Genomic DNA, 21,280 nt, shown 5'->3' with positions numbered 1-21,280 from the left:
GCGCGTCAGACACGACAAAGACGTAGCAGTTTATCTTATCGCCGTCGCCCGCACTGGTGTTCTTGGTGCGCTTGATCTCCAAAGTGATGCCGTCCTGGGTGTTTACCAACCGCAGACCCTGACCATGTAGGTCTTCATCGTTCGTCGTGCGCATGTCAATCCACAGCGCATACTTATCATTAAAGAATTCCTCAGGGCTAATTTGGTCGCCAAACTTACGCATTGCCTCCCTGTACACGTCTGCGGGCTTTATTCCCTGGGAGTAAACCTTGTTTGGGACTCCGTTGATATTCACGCCGACGTTAGTAATGTTGGGGTTGTGAAAGGCTTCGGAGTCGCGCTTACCAGCCTCATAGGGTTTGGCAAACACCAACATCAACCCCGTGAGACTCCTTCGGGGGAGGTTAATGCTTTGGTTGATAACCTCGTCCGTCTTATCCAGGAAGCTGAACGTCTTATACATCACTACGTGGTCGTAAAGGAATGCCTTGCCGGAGCTGTATTCCATGCCAGCGCTACCGGCCAGCTCTTCACTGTATACCGTCTCATACTGCAGCTCTAAGTTGGTAATGGAGTATGGGGTTGTTGTGGTAAGTGCAGTGGTCAGCCCACCAATGATGTTATTAGCATCTGCTAAAGTTACTTCAAACTGTAGCTCGGATAACTGTCTTGGGTAATACACACCGTGATTTGTGATTACTTCGAAGTCTAATGGTATGACATACTTACTACCATAGGCGGTCTTTATTCGCTTTGCGTCTGTCACTGCGGTTTCTCCGCTGGAGTCCGTAGGTTGCGTTTTCGTAGGTGTGCGAACCTTACGCAGGATAACACTACCAATTCCCTGTTCTATCCTTTGCGCGCGGTCAAAGGCCGTTAACCATAGGTCCTTATAGGTGGTGTATAAATCATATCTATTTAAATCCAGCAAGGATTCCCCAGCAAACTTGATCCTCATCTTAGAGACCAAGTTGCGGCCCACGTTGTTAACGATAATCCTTTCATCCGCAGTACTGGGCTGCACCGCTAGGTCAAACCTTAAAGCCAGGGTGCCGGGTACTAAGACTAGGTTATCCGTTAGACGGGGTACGCCTACGTACAAGGTTTCTCCTGGTTTTGCGCTGCTGGGAGTAAAGGTGACCCGGTGAAAGGTGCGTTCTGCCTTTAGTCCGCCCACCTGCTTGGGTAATACGTTGGGGTTTAACTTTGTGCTTATCATATATAATGGAAGGAACGGATTTTGACCCCCTTACCGAAGAAGGTCAAGTCGACATTAACGACGATGAATATGAGTCCTTGCTTTCCGATGACAAGATAAACAGGCAAAGTCTTTTTGAAAAGCTAAGGCGTAGGTATGGTAAAAAGGCTCACAATGCCATGAATTCCTTAAGGAATAAGTGGCGTAATAGGAACCCTGGTAAGACAATGCCAGAATACTTAAGGCTCAATGTCTTAAAACCAACGCAAGATATCGTCGTTAATATCCCTAAGATCGACGCAAGTTCCTACATGGATCGCTTATTACGTTCAACCGTCCCAGAACCACCCAGTTCAACATGGATCTCAGAACTCCAAAAGCAAATGGAAGCCGAGTTGGAGGCTAATAAAGAGCCGGACGATTTCGAGAGAATCAAGGAAGAATTCCCAAACTGGGATGCAACGAAGGTTCAAGTAATGTACGATACTGAAAACGAATGGGATCGCGAAGTCGTAATAGCTAGGCTAGCAAGAACCGGCTCCAAGCCATACGTAATTAGAAATATCAATGGCAAATACTATGCAAACAAAAACATCCCTAAAACACTTAAGGACGCATTAGGAAAGCCTACCTTGCGAAGTCGGTTGGAGGAAAGCGCGGCAGACACTGCAAAGGTGGTCCAAGCATTTAGCTCCTACGTAGACGAAGTCGCTCAAGAACGGCAGCAAATAGAGCAACAACTGCAAGGCAACATAGTAGAGGAACAAGCTGAAGAATTAATGCGATACGCTGAAAGATATGAGGAAAAGGAAAAGGAATTAAGGTCGGCATTGGAGACAATCGAAGAGTTAAAGCAGGTAATGGATGAGAAAGAAAGTGAGTACATGAGACAATTCAAGCTTACCGTCGATTCCCACGAAAGGGAAGATGAAGACAATAAGGATAGAATTGGTAAATTAATACATGAAAGGGATAAAGCCAGATCAAACTTTGACCGCGCAGTGGCAGACATTGGAGACAGAGACGCTGAACTTAGGTGCGTAGGGATATTATTAGAGTCCTCGGTAATGCGGGAACGGCAGCTTAACACGGAAATCAACACCAAAGAAGAGCAAATTCGGCAAAGAGACCAGGCCATTGAGGACTTGGAGGGTCAAATACAAAGGCAACGGGAAGTCATCGAGGACCAAAACCGCTCTGAAGAGGAAAGGGAAGCGGCTCAAAGGGAATTAGAGGCTCTTCAGGAAAGACTGGTGGAATTGCGTACGCAAAGAGAAGGCTTGGAAAGGGAGTTGGGGCTTACCACCAAGGAAAAGATAAGAAAGCTCCTGGTGAAGTATGGTATTCCGCTGGCATTCGCGGTCGCTGTTTCAAGCGTAGTAGGAGTTATCCTATCCGCGCTTAAGGCTACAGGCGCGGGCGTAAGCAAGTTGGGTTCTGGTTTGACGGACTTAGGGAAAAAGATGGCAGCCGGCTTGCCTGGGCTGCTTGGTAGCGTTCTTAGCCTGGCACTTAGGACCGGAGGAGAACTGTTAAAGTTTGTAGGGAATAACATTTGGATCTTGGTCGTAGCTATTGGGGTGGTCCTCCTGAAGAAGATGAAGGCTTAATCTTATCCTTCTCATCGGGCGGTGCCCTGCTTTGAGGATAATGAAAGACGGTATTAGCACCGCCCTGGTAATTTGGAACCAACGGCAACACACTCATGGTAGAAATGGGCTTATGACTCCAGGCTGCATTAGCGGGCCTGCGACCTATGCGATTTATTCCAAACTTGCCGTCATCAGAAGTGACTTGCAACTTAGCATATTTACAATTGGCTAGCATATGAAAAGTCACTGGCGTTAGGTCTTCAGTGGACCTAGTGTAGGGCTCCATCGAAAAATGGGTAACTTTCCTGGTGTTCGTTGAAGTTCGATAAGGAAGCAGGGGCTTATTATTCTCATCGATAAGCCTAAACCCCACATTCGCATGCGTATTTGCATTAATGCTAATAGTGCAAATGACCAATGCAGTGCCCCCAACTTCAACCCACAGTCCAACGTCATGCCAAGCGCCGTTGTCATATCCCTCTTCATCTAAGCGGTGGGCATAGCGCGTTTCCCTCACGTATGGATTCATATATTTCAAGGATCAAAGATCCTCCTAAAGGCTAACCACCGTCAAAGTGCTGATGGTCATGTGGTTATAGACAGTATCCCTTTGATTTTCTATGCTATTTATGCAAACGCTTCCCGTGTCGTCTACGCGCATTTGCAGCTTCACTTTCCCATGGCAGTCGGCAACTAGGTGAAAAGTCCAAACGGAAAGATTCTCAGCGCTATTCGTTGGCGGCTCTACTGAGAAATGCGTGGGCTCTCTGTTGTTCGTCTTCGCGCGCATGGGCTGTAATACTCCATTGTCGTCGCAGAAACGAAATCCTACGTTCGCATTACTAACGGCTCCCAAAGAAATACTGCATAAAATTAACTTCTTCCCCGAGTAGTTTAGATCTACGGACATCCCGGCGACGTCCACCCAAGATGCTTGGGTGTATTTTTTCTCGCCTGTGTAAGTCGTATAGACACAATCTACTCCAGCTACGTAGGGGTTGTTCATCGCCATATATAATAACTCAGACCAATGCTTGCGGTAGCCAAGCCGGCTTTTAGTAAGTTATGGTCATATTCCTCAGGTATCGTAGGCAGGACCTTTTTCTTGATTACGTTTTTTGGTTTCCCTGCAGGATTCTCTACGTGCTCCTTCTTTGGCTTCTCCACGAAATGGGGAATGTTCCTAAGAGTGTCAGAGTTCACGTCATTCACCCCAAACTTCATGTCTTTGGTAGCTCGTTGAAGTTTGTTGTTGTAACCCACGACGGAATCGGCGTTGATGACCAAATTACTTGGCATTAGCCAACAACCGGGCGACAAGGCGTAATCTAACCGCACTTTAGATTGCTGCACCGCAAGTTGATACCTTTGAACTGACTTAGAAATCTCATTCTCGATAACAGCGCTTTCAAAGAGGACAAGGAATACTTGTTGTGTTTCCTGTGAAGCACCACTGGCATCTACGATGGGGCTGCGAGTGCTAACCTGGGCCCCAAGAATGCAGTAGACAAAGGCTTCCATGCTTCGATTAATTCTTGCTAGGTTTTTCAGTCCAATGCCCTTTGCGGCAAAGAAAGGCGCCCATGGATATCTCTGCTTGCTTTCTATGAAGTAGATCAGATTCCCTTTCGTTCCGATGCCTCCTAAGTCGGAGAATTCGTAGGAACTCGGATACCCCATACCCGGCGTTTCTATGCTGGCACCGACGGAGGAGGCATACGTATATGTTTCTCCTAAACCATGGGCGGCGCCCTCCTTATTGCGGAAGTCGGGGTCGTGGAGATGGAACTCGTTCTTTAGACGCTCCCATGCTACTTTATCATATTTGTTATCCATTGCGTCGAATATCTCATCACCGGGCAGCGGCGCACCCAACTCCTTTAAAAGACGTCGCATGATAAAGGCAACGTGAAATCTTAGGAAAGGAATATGGAACATATCCGCGGCTATACCACATCCTTTAGTAGCAGCCCAGACAGCAAAGTTTAACTGCTGCGGCCAATACCGCATGTTAGGACCTGATAACCATTCTCTGGATTCTTTCCCTGAGGTATGTTTCATGGCAGTTTCTCTAAAGATGTCTCTGACCTTTGTCTTGAAAGTCGTAGGACCCACGGGGATTTCTAAGGAGGTAACCATCTTAGCAAAGTCATTCGCTCCACCTTTGTTGTCGTAAAATGGGTAATTCTGGGTTGCCGGTAATAGATTCTCTGGAAAATTGGGTTGCCTTTCTTTATGCTTAACGGTCGCCTTTGGCTCCAAGTCGGCGTTGCTATACATTCTGGAGCCGTTAAAGTAAATCCCATCGGGTCTTCTTTCGAACTTACTAGGGTCTGCATGTGGAAACATCTTCCTAAATGCTCTCCAGTTGGCATAATCCCTGTTGTCATGATGTGGCTGCTCCTCGATATCATTCCCAAAAGCGTCGTACATTAGTATATATAATGGACGTTATACCATCAGCACCTCCACTTTATCCTGAACTTCCTAAGGAACCTAACAAATTAAACGCTGAAAACTTCAGACTTAACAAAGCAAACTTAATCCTGGCTTACTTGGAAGGGCAGGCAAAACACTATGAAAAAGTTAGGAAGAAATACGTCAGAGCACGGAGTACGCTACATAAGATTTCGATAACTTCAGGATCCATATCTGTTGTGTTAACAGGCTCCGGCGTTGCTACTTCGCTTACCGGACCGAGAATAATCGTTGGAGTTCCTTTGGCCGGCGTCGGGGCAGCCTGTGGTATTATTTCTGCTGTTGCTACGGGCATTATGAAACAGTTGTCAAGCAAAATATCCAAGCATGACACGACAATAGCTCTGTCAAGGGCTAAAGTAAATACCATTACCGATCTTGTCTCAAAGGCTTTGCGTGACAGAAAGATAGACGACGTAGAATTCTCGCTTATTCTGGCGGAAGAAGACAAATACGAGAAATTAAAGTCGGACATAAGAAACAAAAAAAAACAGTCGTAAAAGATCTTTCCGAGGAATCTCGCAAAAAGATCTACCAAGAAGCGAAAGAAGAGCTCCAAAGAAAACTCGCTCAGTAAATATTTGCTTTGAAAAAAGCGAGACAGGATTTTGTTTACATATCGAACGTCAGTCTAGAAATTATGCAGATTAAATATAATAATTTTCACATACGTAAGCGTCCTGTGTGCCTGGCGTTCGCTTGTGATCGTGGACTTTGGATCTGGGGAGGCACAGAGTCCCGAGTTCAAGCCTCGCTGCAGACACATTTGGACCGGTTGCTGTGAGTGAAAAAAAAAGCCTCCCCCACTCACAGCAACCGTAAAAAAAGATAAAAAATGCAATTCAAGAAAAATATATGTGTGTACTAGAGGGCCTCTGGCGCGGGATGAAATAAGCCTCGTAAGCCCAAAATGTAAAAAACCCCACTGGGGATACCTTGGTGTTCTGCGCGATGCGTTCCCCAGTGGGGTTTCTGGCAACGCCAGTTTTGCATTTTTATCTTCTCGGAATCCATCCTAACAGGGGGTGGTTGGGGTCTATTTTGTAAAATATTTCGTAAATTACGTCAAGGTAATAAGGAATATCCTTATCCAGCCGACAAAACATCCACTCGGCTTTTGTCATATCAGAAACCTCAGGAATAGAGTCGCCGGTAATTTCAGACAAAAGATAGGGAATAGCTTTGTAATATTTCCCTAGTCTTAATTTTTTCAATGTCTTCCGCAGACTTTGTGGGGTTGGCTCTTCTAAATGGTCTATGATTTTCTTCCTTACTTCGTTGTCTAAATATACCGGTCGTAAACCCTGGATATGACTCATCCAGTCCCTAAAGTATTTTATTCTCTTATAAGGTGTTTTCTTACGACCTCCATTGGCGTAATACTGCTCTCTGGTAGCATTTGGTACGGCATTACGAATGTTCTTACCACACTCGTAACACTGCGCTGACGTGTCATCTTCTATTTGCATTTTTTTACCACAACACCAGAAACCCTTGGGCTTGGGTATATTAACTTTGGGTCTTAGAAAAATTATACAGAAGTCATAAGCAAACTCTTTACATTCATGCATATATAGAGCAAACATCGTCGCAAACACAGCAGCAGTAAGGCGCTCCTCGCCGCTGTCGCCGGATCGCGCAAGGGGGTCCCAGGCCCCAGCAATACCCGCATAATTCCAGGTGCGTTGCCGACGCTCCGCGAGTCCGCCTTACTGCTGCTGGGGTGGGAAAATGGTATTTAAACCATAAAGATGACCCTTTGTGCAGTGCTATCACCCAAAAATAAAAACTTAGGTTCATAACCTAAATTGTTATGGCCATGAGCCTTTGTCCATTTGAGTGGTAACAATCCGTCTTTTTTGGGGTCCTGACTTATACACTAATTTGTTATATAGAAACTATTAAAAAACTTCAAACGACAATCAAGAACTTGCATCTGAAATTATCCTTGCAATTATTTGAAATATTGAAATGTATTAAGACATAAAACATTAAAAGGAAAAGAAAGGACACAAGATAGCAGAAGATAGAATAAAGGCCAGACAACGATTTTTTAAATAGTTTCAGAAACTTGAATAATAAAGATCGTTAGTATCAATGTCTATGCAACAGAACTGTCACATAACTTTATTTAAATTGGTTTTTCCCCCGCTTCATGTTTTTTTACAGGACGGTGATAGCAGACACAATTCCATATCAGTTTTGAAAATTGCATTTCATTTTTTTATTCTTTTGTCATCTGAATTTTTTGTTTTGTTTTTTGTTTTTTTGTTTTTTTTTTGTTGTTGTTGTTGTAAAAACAAAGTTATTATTATGTAATTTTACCTTCCCTCACGATAATAATGATTAACCTTTATTACAACATTAATATCAAACACTTTCAAACACAGTCATTTCTATATCTATTAAAAATATAAAAATAATTGTTTAAAAAATTTTTAAAATATATATAATGGATTATGTAAAATAATTAAATTATCGATATAAAGTTATACATAGTAAATTGGAAATTTCGAGATAATAAAAAAAAGGTAAAAAGACAAATATATAATATTGATAATAACTTTATTTATCCTACAAAAATGGATCAGCTAGTACCTTGTGTAGCAATAGAAATAAAAATATTCTCTACTATAAATTTCCTATAAATTAAACACTAAGTTTGAATATGAGTCAGTATATTATAAGTAATTTAAATAAATCGCTCATATGGAATATTACTATGGTCCTATATTACTATACTAATTTCTACACTATTCATTAAAAAAACTTAATTTTTAAGTATTATACCGTAAAAAATTTGTAAAAGTCCTAAAAGCATTATTGCCAATCTATTGATTCGATAGCGATGTAAAAAATATATATTGTAGATGTGTTTTCAATTTTGATTTAAATCAATATATGGAGTCTCATAAACTTGTTTTATTTTGTGGCAAATTATAAATAGTAACTTATGACTAACGTTGGCTAAGTCCGTAGTCCACGAAATCTATCTTTTAACACGTAAATCTATAAACACTTAAGGTTACTGGAGACCTTCAGGGGTATGTTACGTTTAAAACTCCCTCTACGCAACTCGTTCAACAAAACTTATAAAACTATATATCGTTTTAAAGGTCAGATAATAAAGATTACTATTTAAAACAATGCCGGAGCCTTAAACACGAATCGGGTACGTTCCGTAGATGTGAATTAATAGACATGGAGTTAGCACGTATAGCCAAAAGAATTTCACCATATGAATAAGCAATAGATAATCTACAAAAGAGTATGAGCGATTCTTGATTGTTTGCTTGGTTAAAAAGTTATTGAGTTTTAAAATGAAAACTTCGAAAACAATTCAATGTCGGTTGACGTTTTACCGCATTAAACACGAAATACTCAAAATATCAAAAATCGCTAAAATCCTTTTGATTATCTATACCTATTCTTGATTTTTGCCAAATTTCATTGCAATTAACAAAACTATATACCCTATTAATTCATTTTAAGAGAGGAAATTGACGTAAAATCGATCATAGAGATTTTAAGCTTTAAAGTTTTAGGAAGGTTTCACACCTCGTCTGTCAACAGAAAGATAACGCAAGCCAACAAAAACCAGAACTAACGGAATCAATAGAGCGTTGAAAAGTTGCGCAGGGTTACCAGCACACTTTAAGAGTGAGTCTCCCTAAAAATCAAACATTAGGTGGCAAAGCTCAAAAAATCAAAATCGCTCAAACTTTCACCATTTATAACCCATGGTTAGGTGAGAAATGCTGTGGGGTTGGTTTGTAAAAATACTTTTTATTTTGCGAGAAATCCGTGAAAAACTGAAATCAGATGTGGACGTAAAAAAATCACCTTCAAAAACGTCCATATTCAACGGCCTCGTGTGACTCGGAAAAGAAACTTACAAACCTCTATTTTATACCATTGAAACACTCGACTCTTCGTGAATGTATTTCGTGAATTTCAGTTAAATTGGGATAATCTTTGCTTTGGAAAGAAGTTGTTAGAAAACGCTACCAAATTCATAACGAAATATGAAGGTACACTACAAAAAATTTTTGTCCCACTGCCTTTTGCTCAAAATTCAAGACATTTTAGAAATAAAACCCAGAAGGGTACTAGATTTTAAATATATAAAAATAGTTCTGGGCAAATGCAAGCGCGCTCTGTAATCCAGTGCTGAGTTTGGCGTATTTTTAGGAATCGGTCATGAGTTCTAATATTGCGTGACAGGCCGTGACAGTACTGTCATTACTATTTACACTGTTATTTGCCGTGGTATTATTTAATTCCTTTTGAAGATCATGTAAAAACTTCCATTTGAGTTATATATCACCCAATGAATGAAAGACCTGCAAAATATATGGTAGAAAGTTACAGGTTATATCCAATGTTTGAAACTAAATACTGGTATGCAAATTTAGCTGAGAAATTCCGTGAGACACTACTGGGAATTAAGCAGTTTAATATACTTTCCCCACTTGCTATGAAAGTTATGAAATGAAGACAATCGACGCAGGAATACATAATCTGTATTATTATAATCATTTTTATTTTCCCTAAACTTTAGCGGCATCCTTTGTTTGTGTTCATCAAAGATTGAAATCAACAAGTGTATGTTCGTGATTGTGCTGCGGTTATTCATTTCAAGTATTCTAGGTGGAAGCTAGTAATTTTCATATCTTTTAAACTGAAATGGAAGTATCTTGTCATTTTCAAAGTAGAACCGGTACTGCTTGTTCATTTGAGAGAAGGGATGTCAAAAAGAACATCGAGATTATTCCTCTTCGCGCCTGCTGTAAGGACATCAGTACTCATAAATCTCTGTGGACTTTTACTGGAGTAGATACAGAAACTGAACTGATTTTAGCACGATCTGGTATTTTCAACGTTGGTGAGAAACAGGTACCATCTGCCCGCATCACAGATCAGAGCTTGGTTTAGGTTGGCGACGTAATTCCAACAAGTGTTCCGTCCCACAAGAAATATCGAAACACGAGAAAAGAAAAGGAGATCGCGGGATTTCTTTGTCGATATCTGAACAGATTTTGCAGAGGACAGGTGTGCTTGTTCAAGTTGGTTCAGGTAAACTTAGTTTGAAAACAAGTCACAACGCTTGCATTTTGGAATGCAGAGAACGACATCAGTAATTTATGATAATAAGCATACAGTTAATTATTGACAATATGGTTCTTGCGCTACATCTGACAAAGTTGTAAAAGTTTCAGCCACCTTTTATCTTGCTCTACGCTTTTGTTCTTTTTACGTGGAAATGTGCATATCACTGATTTCTGTAACTATTTCATATCCAAAGGTATTTGTAGGCATTGTAGAGAAAGTTTCAATGTGTGCAAAGAAACCCAAAGTGGTTGTTTATATGATCAGGGGGACTGCGACACACCCCGCAGCATACAAGCCCTTTCGAATGAGATTGGTTCTCTTAAATTGGTAAGTATACCATCTTTAAACATTTAGAAAGATAGAGAGAGATAAGTTTATTAAAAATATATAACGTTGCATCTGTAATGTGTTGTTAAATCTACAAGTTTTTGATTTTGGGGAACAAAAACTCGTGTCCGTCGAAGACTATAACGTCAAACATGACATGTAAGAACTAAAAAATCAAGGCGTAATATGTATTTATGCATGCACTGACGTCTGAGACAAAGAGCATGGGGAACCTACCATGCATTTGTGTTAAAATTCCGGCGCCCTGTACCGAATACCCGGAGAAAAACTTGCCGCTAAAATGTAGTTAAAGTTGCTCCTCTTGAATAGCTAAAACTGTTGAAGTACGCCTCAGATACATACATACATACATACATAAACTTTATTTTACCTCGAATTTCAGAGTAGCTTACAAAGCTAATATCTTCGAGAGAAAAAAAAAAAGAAAAGGGCTATTGAATAATGATTGTAAAACTTTTATATAATGGTAATTAATATTTACATATGTACACTATATACACTATTTTGCAGAATCAGTTCAATTTCAATGTTGATGAGTAGTTACTCGAAAGAGTCATACTTTAGTATATTACGACGGAAGTCCAAAAAGTTTGAGGTTCTAAAAGTATCCGGCAGTGCATTCCATAAAGTAGCAGCTAAATAAGAAAAAGAGTGAAGGCCATATGTAGTTGTTTTAGGTTTAGGGAGAGACAGAATGTAGTTACCGCGTAAATTATAGGAAGTAGACCGGAAAGTAAACATACTGTTTAGATATCCTGGGTAGTGAGAAAAAAATAGACTTTTGTACAATATGATTAAGAAATTCTGAAGGCGTCTAACTTGTAGAGATTTTAGGTTGACTTTCTCAAGTAATAAATCGTATGAAGAATAATAATCTTGTAAAAGGAACCTTAATATTCGCTTGTTTAAAGCTTCCATTTTGCTGGCATTGCGCGCACCGCAAAAATGCCACACCGACGAGCAGTAATGAAAATGCGGCAAAATGAAAGCCTTATACAGCTTTATTAGAGTGTCCCTTGAGATAAGTTTTCTAAATCTTAACATAACATTAAACTGATTGTTGATCTTTTTGCAAATGGCGGAGATGTGATTGTCAAAGGAGAGCTTATTGTCTATATTCATTCCAAAAATGTCCAGAGAATCTTTCACAGGGAATGAGAATTTGTGGTCAGTTTTTCCCAAAATCAGCGCTTGGTGCTTGGTTTCGTTAACTTTCATTGCGTTCACCTTATACCATGTGTTTGCTTTAGCTACTTCACTACATAAACAGTGTTCAAGTTCTGCTGGATCAGTGCCTGAACAGTATACTTGATGATCGTCCGCATAAGCATTTAACTTGGCTTCTGTGACGTGGAAAAACAAATCGTTTATGAATATGTTGAATAGCATTGGTCCTAAGACGCTACCCTGAGGAACTCCACGGCTAACGCCCTCCCAGCTAGAGAAAGTGTCTCCTATCTTCACCCTCTGCTGTCTCCCAGTGAGATAGTCTTTCAGAAGCGCACAACTTCTCTCACCAACACCATACGCTTTTAGTTTAGTCAACAATAAAACATGATGGATAACGTCAAACGCTTTAGATAGGTCCATCGACATCACCGCAACTAGCTCCCCCTTATCGCGCATTGCCCTCCAATCTTCTGACAAGCGTAACAAAGCTGTTTCGCAGCTATATAGCTTTCTATAAGAGCTTATTAGGTCAGACAAGATCGCGCGATAAAAGTCCTGCATCTGTACCGCCAACAGCCTTTCATACACATTATTGAGCACGACAAGGACTGTGACGGGTCTGTAGTTGACCTTCATAAACTCGTCGTCCTTTTCATACAATGGTGTCACCTGTCCTTTCTTCCTACCACTCGGATAAACACCTTGGTCAATCGACGAATTCAAAATGCTTGCAATAGGTTTAGCTATCACAGCCGCCGAATCCTTTACAAGTCTAGGTGTCCTCATGTCATAGCCACACGATTTACGACAATTGATCTCTAATAGCAGCTTCTCGACTTGCACTTGATTTGTGCGCTGGAATTCAAAACTCGTGTTGCTATTATGTTGTTGGATCGCTATAATGCTTGGATGGTTGACGAAATTCTTTCCGTACTCCTCTTCAGCCACCGACCCCACGCTCTCTGTGATCGTAATAAAATGTTCATTTAAAAGTTCAGCAATTTCACGCTTTTCACTTATGACTTTGTTGTTCTCCTCTAGGATTATGTCATTTGCTTGTTTCGCTTTAGTGCATAGGAAAGGCCGATACGTATTCCAGAACTCCCTTGGGTTTTCCGGTTCCGTAGATTTTTTCGCAAAATGTTCTTTAATAGCCTTCCGTCTTAACGATGTGCATTTATTTCGCTGAATTTTGTATTGATCGTAATTCGCGTCTGTTCGGTCCTTGCTGAACTTTTTCCAGAGCTTGTTTCTATGCCTTATAGCCTTGCGCCACTGCTCTGTCATGTAAGGAACCTGGTTTCCCCTGATAACTGTTTGTTTAAGAGGTGCGTGCTCATCTAAAATACCAGTGTAAAGTTGTTCAAAGGCGTAAAGTTTATCATCCGCATCGTCAAAAACATCTACTATAGAAAATGGTACCGTTTGCAAGTCTTGTATAAATTTTTCTTGATTAAAGTTCTTGAGATTTCGAAAACATATTTTTCGAGAGCGCGATCTTGAAGCCGTTGCCCGTAAAATGGTGTATACTAAAGAATGATCGCTTATTTGCGTATCAACTACATCTGATGTCAGAGCCTTTTTCTTGGAATTTGTCAAGATCAAATCTAGCAGCGTTTCGGATGTGTGTGTCTTACGAGTTGCCTTTGTGATTAGACAGTCAAGATCAAAAATATCCATTAGATCCAGAAGACAACGTCCTTCTCGAGGGGGTTTGTCGGGATCTAAGAGGTCCGCATTGAAATCCCCGGCGTAAAATACAGTATCGCTTAGTGCAGAAACAGCTTCAAAGAGAAGTGTAAGCTCCTCCGTCCATTGTGTTTTGGGAAACGGAGGTCTATAAATGCCAACGACAACAAGCCAAGTTTTGCCCAGTTTAATCTTGAGTACAATTGATTCGGTTCTAAACCGAGACCAACGTTCCGGAGATAGACCACTGAGTTGCTGGACCCTCACAAAGTAGATATCACTTCTCACGTAAATCATGAGTCCTCCTCCGCCGGCCTTTCTATCGTTTCGACACAAACAATAACCGTCGATTTGAAACTGACTATCAGGAAAACTCTCATCAATCTTGGTCTCAGAAATCACAAGGATATCAAGCTTGCCAGAGAGCAGCCAGGTCTTTACTTCATGGAACTTGAAACCGCCAATGCTGTTTGCATTTACGTGTCCGATCTTGAGATTCTTTCGGTATTTTTTTGCTATTTCGTCAAATTCGTCCCAGACTGAGTTTGCGTCTTCTGCCCCGGATTCAGAGCCCAGAATCGAACTGTTGCTAGAATTTAGGCTTGCGTCGGCGAAAGGAAGTTGGTGTAATAACTCAAGGAAGGATTTACAGGTGCGCGAAAAGTCCTCGGTAGATTTCATAGACCGATATTCCTTTGGAAGGACTCCTCCACATTTAATGTGAGTCCACAAGGAGCAACCATCGCACCGAGTTGCCCGATGATTTCGAGCTACTACCCGTTCACATTCCGTACAAATCCTTCTAGTTGACTGAGGCCCTGGGTTTGTTCTTACATCGCCACAGAGTCGAAGGTACTCGTAGTTAAAAGTTGCCGAGCAGTTACTGTAGTAAGATGCCCTCGACTTCGCATATCTTGTTCGGCCCTTCGTTGTGAAAAATTTGCTTGAAATACTTCCTGAGATCCATACACTGCTTCTGGTCTGTCCAAGAAAACATTCTCCCGTATTTACATAGACAGTACGTTGGTTTTCAAGTACCAGTAAACTCGATAAAACGTAAAAATATCCTAAGAGTGGGAGCACTCCCAAAACGTGACCGGTCGCCATGACAGTGTGCATTCATAGATTCCCCCTAACACCCGTATTCGCGCTGTTAAATGTGCGTAAATCCACAGTCTCGCCGCTTTAATTCCTGCCCTGTCCCCGGGCGTCTGGGGACGGGGATTTTCACTAATGCTCTATATAATGGATTTTCGTCGTATGCCATCTCTTTATTGGATCGTTTGTATTATCTTGTTGTGATGCACACAAAGTGTGGCGAGAAAATAAAAGTGATTAGGGTGACAAACCTTCAAGTTTATTAATACACCCCTAACTTTAATAGGCTTCAGGACGAGTAATTCAGTCATCTGACTGAAATGTAACTGTTTTACCATTGTCATACCATTGTCATACCTGTCATACCATTGAAAATACCCTTAAGCCGAAGTGTTTGATGGGAGGGAGGCAGATGGCGTGCTGCTAAATAGAGCTAGTTCAAAAACGTTGAATACTGAATACTAGCACTGTATGTGTTCCAAGACCAAATGCATTATGGGTCACAGTAACATTGTCTAAAGTATGACCAATAATAATTGTTCATTTATTTTTAGTTTGTGCATCCAATATGAAATATGAAACATAGCTGCATACGAATAGCAAATACCTGTATATTTACTTTTTATTTCAAATTAACGAGATCCCAAATACCATTTGCACTTGCAATGCGCTATACACCCTTCTCATAATGGCTGATGAACGCACGTAAACCAGGTCACCCAGTCATCTTGCAAAGTTGAGCAAAGCTGATCATTCAAAATAAAGGCTGTTAGCGCTAATTAAGATCAAAACAAATGTCATTTTTTATACTTTTCTTCTTTAAAGTCATTTCATGTAATTTTATATCTTTTATCGTGAAATAATGACTGGGTGACCTCGTTTTCGTGCACTTGTCAGCCATTATGAGAAGGGTGTATTCGGTATGTATACAGTATTCAATATTTATTTGCAGCTTTCCTTAGATTGACTGTACAATCATGCTAGCTTATGTTCGCAATTTCACGAAAGAAAATAGCTCACTGCAGTTTTCTACTGTCTTTGTATCGTTAAGGGAGAGAATGAGGAGGTGAAGCTTTCCACACCTACTTTATTTTCTTTGCCAGCAGACACACCCATCAGTCTCTATAAGCCTTTAGAAAGTTCAGAAGAATCTGACAAGGAAACCGAACCATCCAGTAACAGCTGCCGAACTAAGTTAAATGCGTTTTTGTCCAGTAGAGATATAAGTCCTGTACGGAATCAGCTTAAGACCTCGTGGCAGTCTACTAAAGGACGAACAAGACGATATTATACACGGAAAGCACGGCAAGCAGTTCAAGCCGTTCTTGAGGAGATAGCACCAAGAGACGTGGAAAGCCTTTGGGATGCTATGAGCAGTTCAAGGAACGTAGCTCAAGAAATCCCATTAAATCAAGAAGACGATGTAGATTCTGTTTTAGTAGATGCCTTGACTGAATGCTATAAGAACGCTAAACACTGGGATACGCGTCGTCAAATACTTTCGATTATAGCTGACAAAGTCACCTTTAAGACACTTAAGCGGTGGATTCCAGACCTGACGCGCTATAGATTTAACATTGCTAGACATCATCGACTTCTTCATGGGCGTGGTGCTGCATTACCTGACACTGCTTGTACTAGAATGTATGTATCTACGGGACAGCTAAGCCACTTCATTGACTTTATCACAAGTGCACATATTGTACAGGACCTCCCATTCGGTGAAAGGAAGTTAAAGCTATCGTCCAGTGAAGAAATAGTTGTTCCCAATGTCATCAGGACTGTCATCCCGGCACAAATTATTCAGCAGTACGAATTGTTTTGTAGCGAAGAAGGCTTCAAGCCCATGCGACGTAGTACCCTCTACAGAATATTGGATGTGTGTTCTGCTTCAATAAGGAAATCTCTCCAAGGTTTAGATTATTTTGGAGCGCAGGGTGCCAGAGCGTTTGAAGACCTAGAGCAAGTTGTCGATTGCCTTGGAGATAGCAACGGACTGGGTTTGTCTTGGGCAAAGGCAAAGAAAGAGCAACTAAAGGAAGCCAAGAGATACCTGAAGGGTGATTACAAGGTATGTCAAGAAATATATTAGAATACAAACGTTTCTAATAGCCTAGTTATCTGAAGATACTTTGGGTGGGGTTTGACAGAATAAGAACAAGCAATATTTTATTAATGTTTTCAAGACTAATAAACTATGTATTTTATTGTGTTTCTAATTGAATAGTATGAGAATTATCTCGTCTCCTGGCGCAATTTCACTATTCTCTGACATTTGTTCATGCAGTCGTTTTTTTCTCCTTTGGGGTTCATCTTCTTGCCAACTTTTCCAAGGGTTCCAAAGATTCTATATAAGAAATTAAGGTTCTTTTATCTAATTTAAGGTTCACGTGTCCAAAAGTTCCACGGTTCCAGACCACTGTCGTGTGTACGCTTTAAGTGATCCCAATGATAAGCATTACAAAGGCACGTGTGACCATACCCACAACGCAAGTTGCGATCGTTGTTCTCTTCTGGAGTCGGTCATTACAGAGATTGAAGAGAATTTGAAAGTTGTCGATTGCTTGGAAGATGAAAGGCAAGAAATGTCCTTCCTGTTCTCACAGGCAAAGCAGGATATACATGCCTGGAAATCTCATCTTCTTCGCTCTATCAATCAGGATGAATGTAGACTGGACATACTCAGAGACCTGGATCATTCTTCAGTGTTATTAGTCTCTGACTGGGCGATGAAATACATTCCTCGTAAATTTCGCGAAAGTCAGTCGGATTGATTCGCCAAACGAGGTATTTCGTGGCACCTAGCCGTAGCTATTAGAAAGAAGGATGGAGTGATGCAGATGATGACATTTGCGCATGTATTCGAGAAGTCTATTTCCCAAGATAGCTGCGCAGTACTGTCCGTTCTGAACGATGTATTCAGACAGCTCAAAGAAATAATGCCAGAACTAACAAAAGTTCATCTGAGGCAGGACAATGCTGCCTGCTACCACAGTGCGCAGACCCTTATTACCGTCCCTCAAGTCGCTAAATACAATGATGTAGAAATATCACGAATTGACTTTTCGGATCCACAGGGTGAAAAGGGCTCGTGTGACCGTAAGGCGGCCACGATGAAGTCACACATGGCGCGGTATTTAAATGCTGGACACGACCTTGAAACATCTTTTCAAATGAAAGAGGCCATGGACTCGTCTGGCGGCGTGCAGGGGGTAAGTACAACAGTGTGTAGTCAACCTACAAACCGATTGAAGAAAGTCAACAAGTTGGAAAAAATCAGTTACATCAACAACATTCAGTTTAGCAAGACAGGACTCAAGGTTTGGAGAGCGTATAACATTGGCCCTGGGAACGAATTGCCTTGGAAGAAATTCGACGTACCTGATGAAGGGGAACTACCAACAGTCGAGTGTAGGATGTGCGGCAATGCGAAATTTGTACCCGTTAAATCCAGGAAAGCAAATTGCAAACAGCCAAAGAGTGGCACAGCTAACAATTCTGACAGCAGATTATCAGAATCCACTGAGCCCAATGACGCATGCCAAGAACCTGGTTTGTTTACTTGTCCTGAAGAAGGATGCATAAAATCGTATGTGAGGTATTCATCCCTTCAGACGCACATGGAATGCGGAAAGCACAAACGCTGTTTAGAACAGGAGACCCTTTATGACAAGGCTATCAAAGAGTACGCAACCAAGCTAGAAAGTGGTACAAGTCAAGTTCCCGTTATTCATCAGCAAGGTACCAGCTCACCTTCATCGCCATCATCTGCTCTTAAAATGGGTTGGGCGCTGAAATCTACACGTAAGCGTAAGAGATTCTCTGACAAGCAAAAGGAGTACCTTAATGCTAAGTTTCTGATAGGAGAGACCACTGGGAAGAAAGTTGACCCATCTGATGTGTCTAGAGAAATGAGAACTGCAAAAGACATTAACGGAATGAGCTTATTTGATAGTGGCGAGTTTTTGTCTACGCAACAGCTCCGTAGTTATTTTTCCCGCATGGCTGCGAAGCGTAGTACTGTGCCGGATGAATTAGAAAGTGACGATGAAGAGGATGCCAACTTGGAAAATGAGTTACACCATGAACTCCAAAACCAGGTTCTGGCCGACATCAGTGTTCAACACTCACACCCAATTATGCATGATTCCAGTAATATTTGTGAAATGGTAATGAGCTCCAAGATCAAATCGCTTTCAATAGCCAAGTTGCAGGACATTTGTCAATCCCTTGGCCTTGACACATCAGACATTGTTGTCAGGAGAAAGAAGCCTTACGTAGACATGCTTACCAATTTGGTCAAGGGTTGTGATTGCAACCAATAGCTAGATGATAGACCCTTCGAAATCGTAAAATATCAAGTCGTGTTCCTTGATTGAAGGCTCCTTTTTCTGTGTCTAAATATTCACAAATACTAAAAAAGCAACTTCAATAAATAAGAACGCTTTGACAGCCCACGGGACTCTCACTTGAACACATGATCATTCTGTATAAAAATGAGGCTAACCCTCCAGTTTTTTTTTTCCGTATTTCTACTCAGCCGTTTTTCTTAATAATGGAGTCACTATAAAACTGGTACTGACACTGTAAATGGTATGAAGGCAACACCAAGAACAATTTTTGATATTTTCAAGAACTCACTTCTAGATAATTTGAGGTATTTGACCGTTCATCCATGGAATTCTGTGTATATTGGTATCGCAAAACTTATGGATTATTTCGCAACCCTCCCAACCTCCCCCCCCCCCCCCCCCCCCCACCCCTCCTTGGCCGGTTCTGTATTTTGTATTATATATACTAGAGGAAAAAATTAAATGCGCAATATAGTGTTCTATGTTTTACTATGAATTCAAGAAAAAAAAGCAAATTGGTGTTGTACAGAACAGTTTTTTTTATTTAAAAGCATAAATTATCGGGCTTCAGATTCCTAAACTCGACATCATTGGGGAAAATAGAAATTATTATAATAATACAGATTATTTATTCCTGCGTCGATTATCTTCATTTCATAACTTTCATAGCAAGTGGGGAAAGTATATTAAACTGCTTAATTCCCAGTAGTGTCTCACGGAATTTCTCAGCTAAATTTGCATACCAGTATTTAGTTTCAAACTTTGGATATAACCTGTAACTTTCTACCATATATTTTGCAGGTCTTTCATTCATTGGGTGATATATAACTCAAATGGAAGTTTTTACATGATCTTCAAAAGGAATTAAATAATACCACGGCAAATAACAGTGTAAATAGTAATGACAGTACTGTCACGGCCTGTCACGCAATATTAGAACTCATGACCGATTCCTAAAAATACGCCAAACTCAGCACTGGATTACAGAGCGCGCTTGCATTTGCCCAGAACTATTTTTATATATTTAAAATCTAGTACCCTTCTGGGTTTTATTTCTAAAATGTCTTGAATTTTGAGCAAAAGGCAGTGGGACAAAAATTTTTTGTAGTGTACCTTCATATTTCGTTATGAATTTGGTAGCGTTTTCTAACAACTTCTTTCCAAAGCAAAGATTATCCCAATTTAACTGAAATTCACGAAATACATTCACGAAGAGTCGAGTGTTTCAATGGTATAAAATAGAGGTTTGTAAGTTTCTTTTCCGAGTCACACGAGGCCGTTGAATATGGACGTTTTTGAAGGTGATTTTTTTACGTCCACATCTAATTTCAGTTTTTCACGGATTTCTCGCAAAATAAAAAGTATTTTTACAAACCAACCCCACAGCATTTCTCACCTAACCATGGGCAACAAATGGTGAAAGTTTGAGCGATTTTGAATTTTTGAGCCTTGCCACAAATTTTCGATTTTGTTTGATTTTTAGGGAGACGCGCTCTTAATACGATTAAGGTTAATTACTACACCTTCGGTGATTTATTTACCTTTTCTTCAAATCGTGTTTTTTTTAACAACTCCAAAAAATTAAAGAATTTTAAAACAAATTGTCAAAAATGGAAGGTCAGCCTACAATCTTTTATTTTATTTGATACTTTTTGGGGAGGGGGGAGGGTGTGGGGGAAAGTTACCCACGAAGGTCTTCAGTAACTTTAAATAATACAAATAATGTTTACGTAATCTTAAATACTTTAAGTGAATCGTTTGCTTGGGCGTGAGGCTGTAGTTTGGCTTGATATTACCAAAGTGCTTTATTTTTATTTGAGTGATTGAGAGGCCTTAGATTTTTTACAGGGGTGAATAGCGAAAGTCCTGTCTCATTGTATTTTTTGTTTTGGTAGTTTTGGCTTTTATAGACACTTTGATATTCATTATTATGAAGTCAGGTACTCCTCTACAAGCTTCCACTTTTGTGAATATGGTAGATGCGTGTATAAAATATTGCAAGTGATTTCAACTTTTTAAATGGAAATCAGCTACAAACTTTATCCTTTTACTCCCATGTCTGAAACAAACCCTTCCCCCCATTGTATTTGCATTCTAGTTCGTCAAAATATTAAAAATCATATTTACAAACCAAAACTATACGATACCACACCAACATCATACTGGTGAGAATGGCATTCAGATGCAACGCTTCCCCAACCAGAATGAGTACAGTTTTGCAGTTTTGACTCTGAACCCGAACA

At 40.5% G+C, this 21,280-nt stretch overlaps 1 protein-coding gene and 1 long non-coding RNA gene across 2 annotated transcripts in view; one reads left to right on the top strand and one right to left on the bottom strand.

Annotated features, from left to right (window-relative positions):
- LOC116306029 (uncharacterized) overlaps positions 1-21,280 on the bottom strand; it is a 328,067-nt gene that overhangs the window by 119,913 nt on the left and 186,874 nt on the right. The window lies entirely within an intron of this gene.
- LOC116305351 (uncharacterized) lies at positions 15,588-17,459 on the top strand. The gene is made up of 3 exons (XM_089033621.1): positions 15,588-15,605; positions 15,737-16,756; positions 17,070-17,459. The coding sequence occupies exons 1-3, from the start codon at positions 15,588-15,590 to the stop codon at positions 17,457-17,459; spliced, it is 1,428 nt and encodes a 475-aa protein (XP_088889747.1).

The sequence above is a fragment of the Actinia tenebrosa genome, unplaced genomic scaffold (genome assembly GCF_029948245.1).
Source record: "Actinia tenebrosa isolate PJP-AT-01 unplaced genomic scaffold, QUT_ActTen_1.0 PGA_scaffold2__45_contigs__length_23673736, whole genome shotgun sequence".
In the NCBI taxonomy this organism is placed as follows: domain Eukaryota; kingdom Metazoa; phylum Cnidaria; class Anthozoa; order Actiniaria; family Actiniidae; genus Actinia; species Actinia tenebrosa.
This window is presented reverse-complemented; position numbering and strand designations above follow the sequence as displayed.

Bases quoted from the DNA above. Each gene is read 5' to 3' on its own strand.
- LOC116305351 (XM_089033621.1), top strand. The intron at 16,757-17,069 runs GTATGTCAAGAA...ATCTAATTTAAG, and splicing joins ACCTGAAGGGTGATTACAAG to GTTCACGTGTCCAAAAGTTC.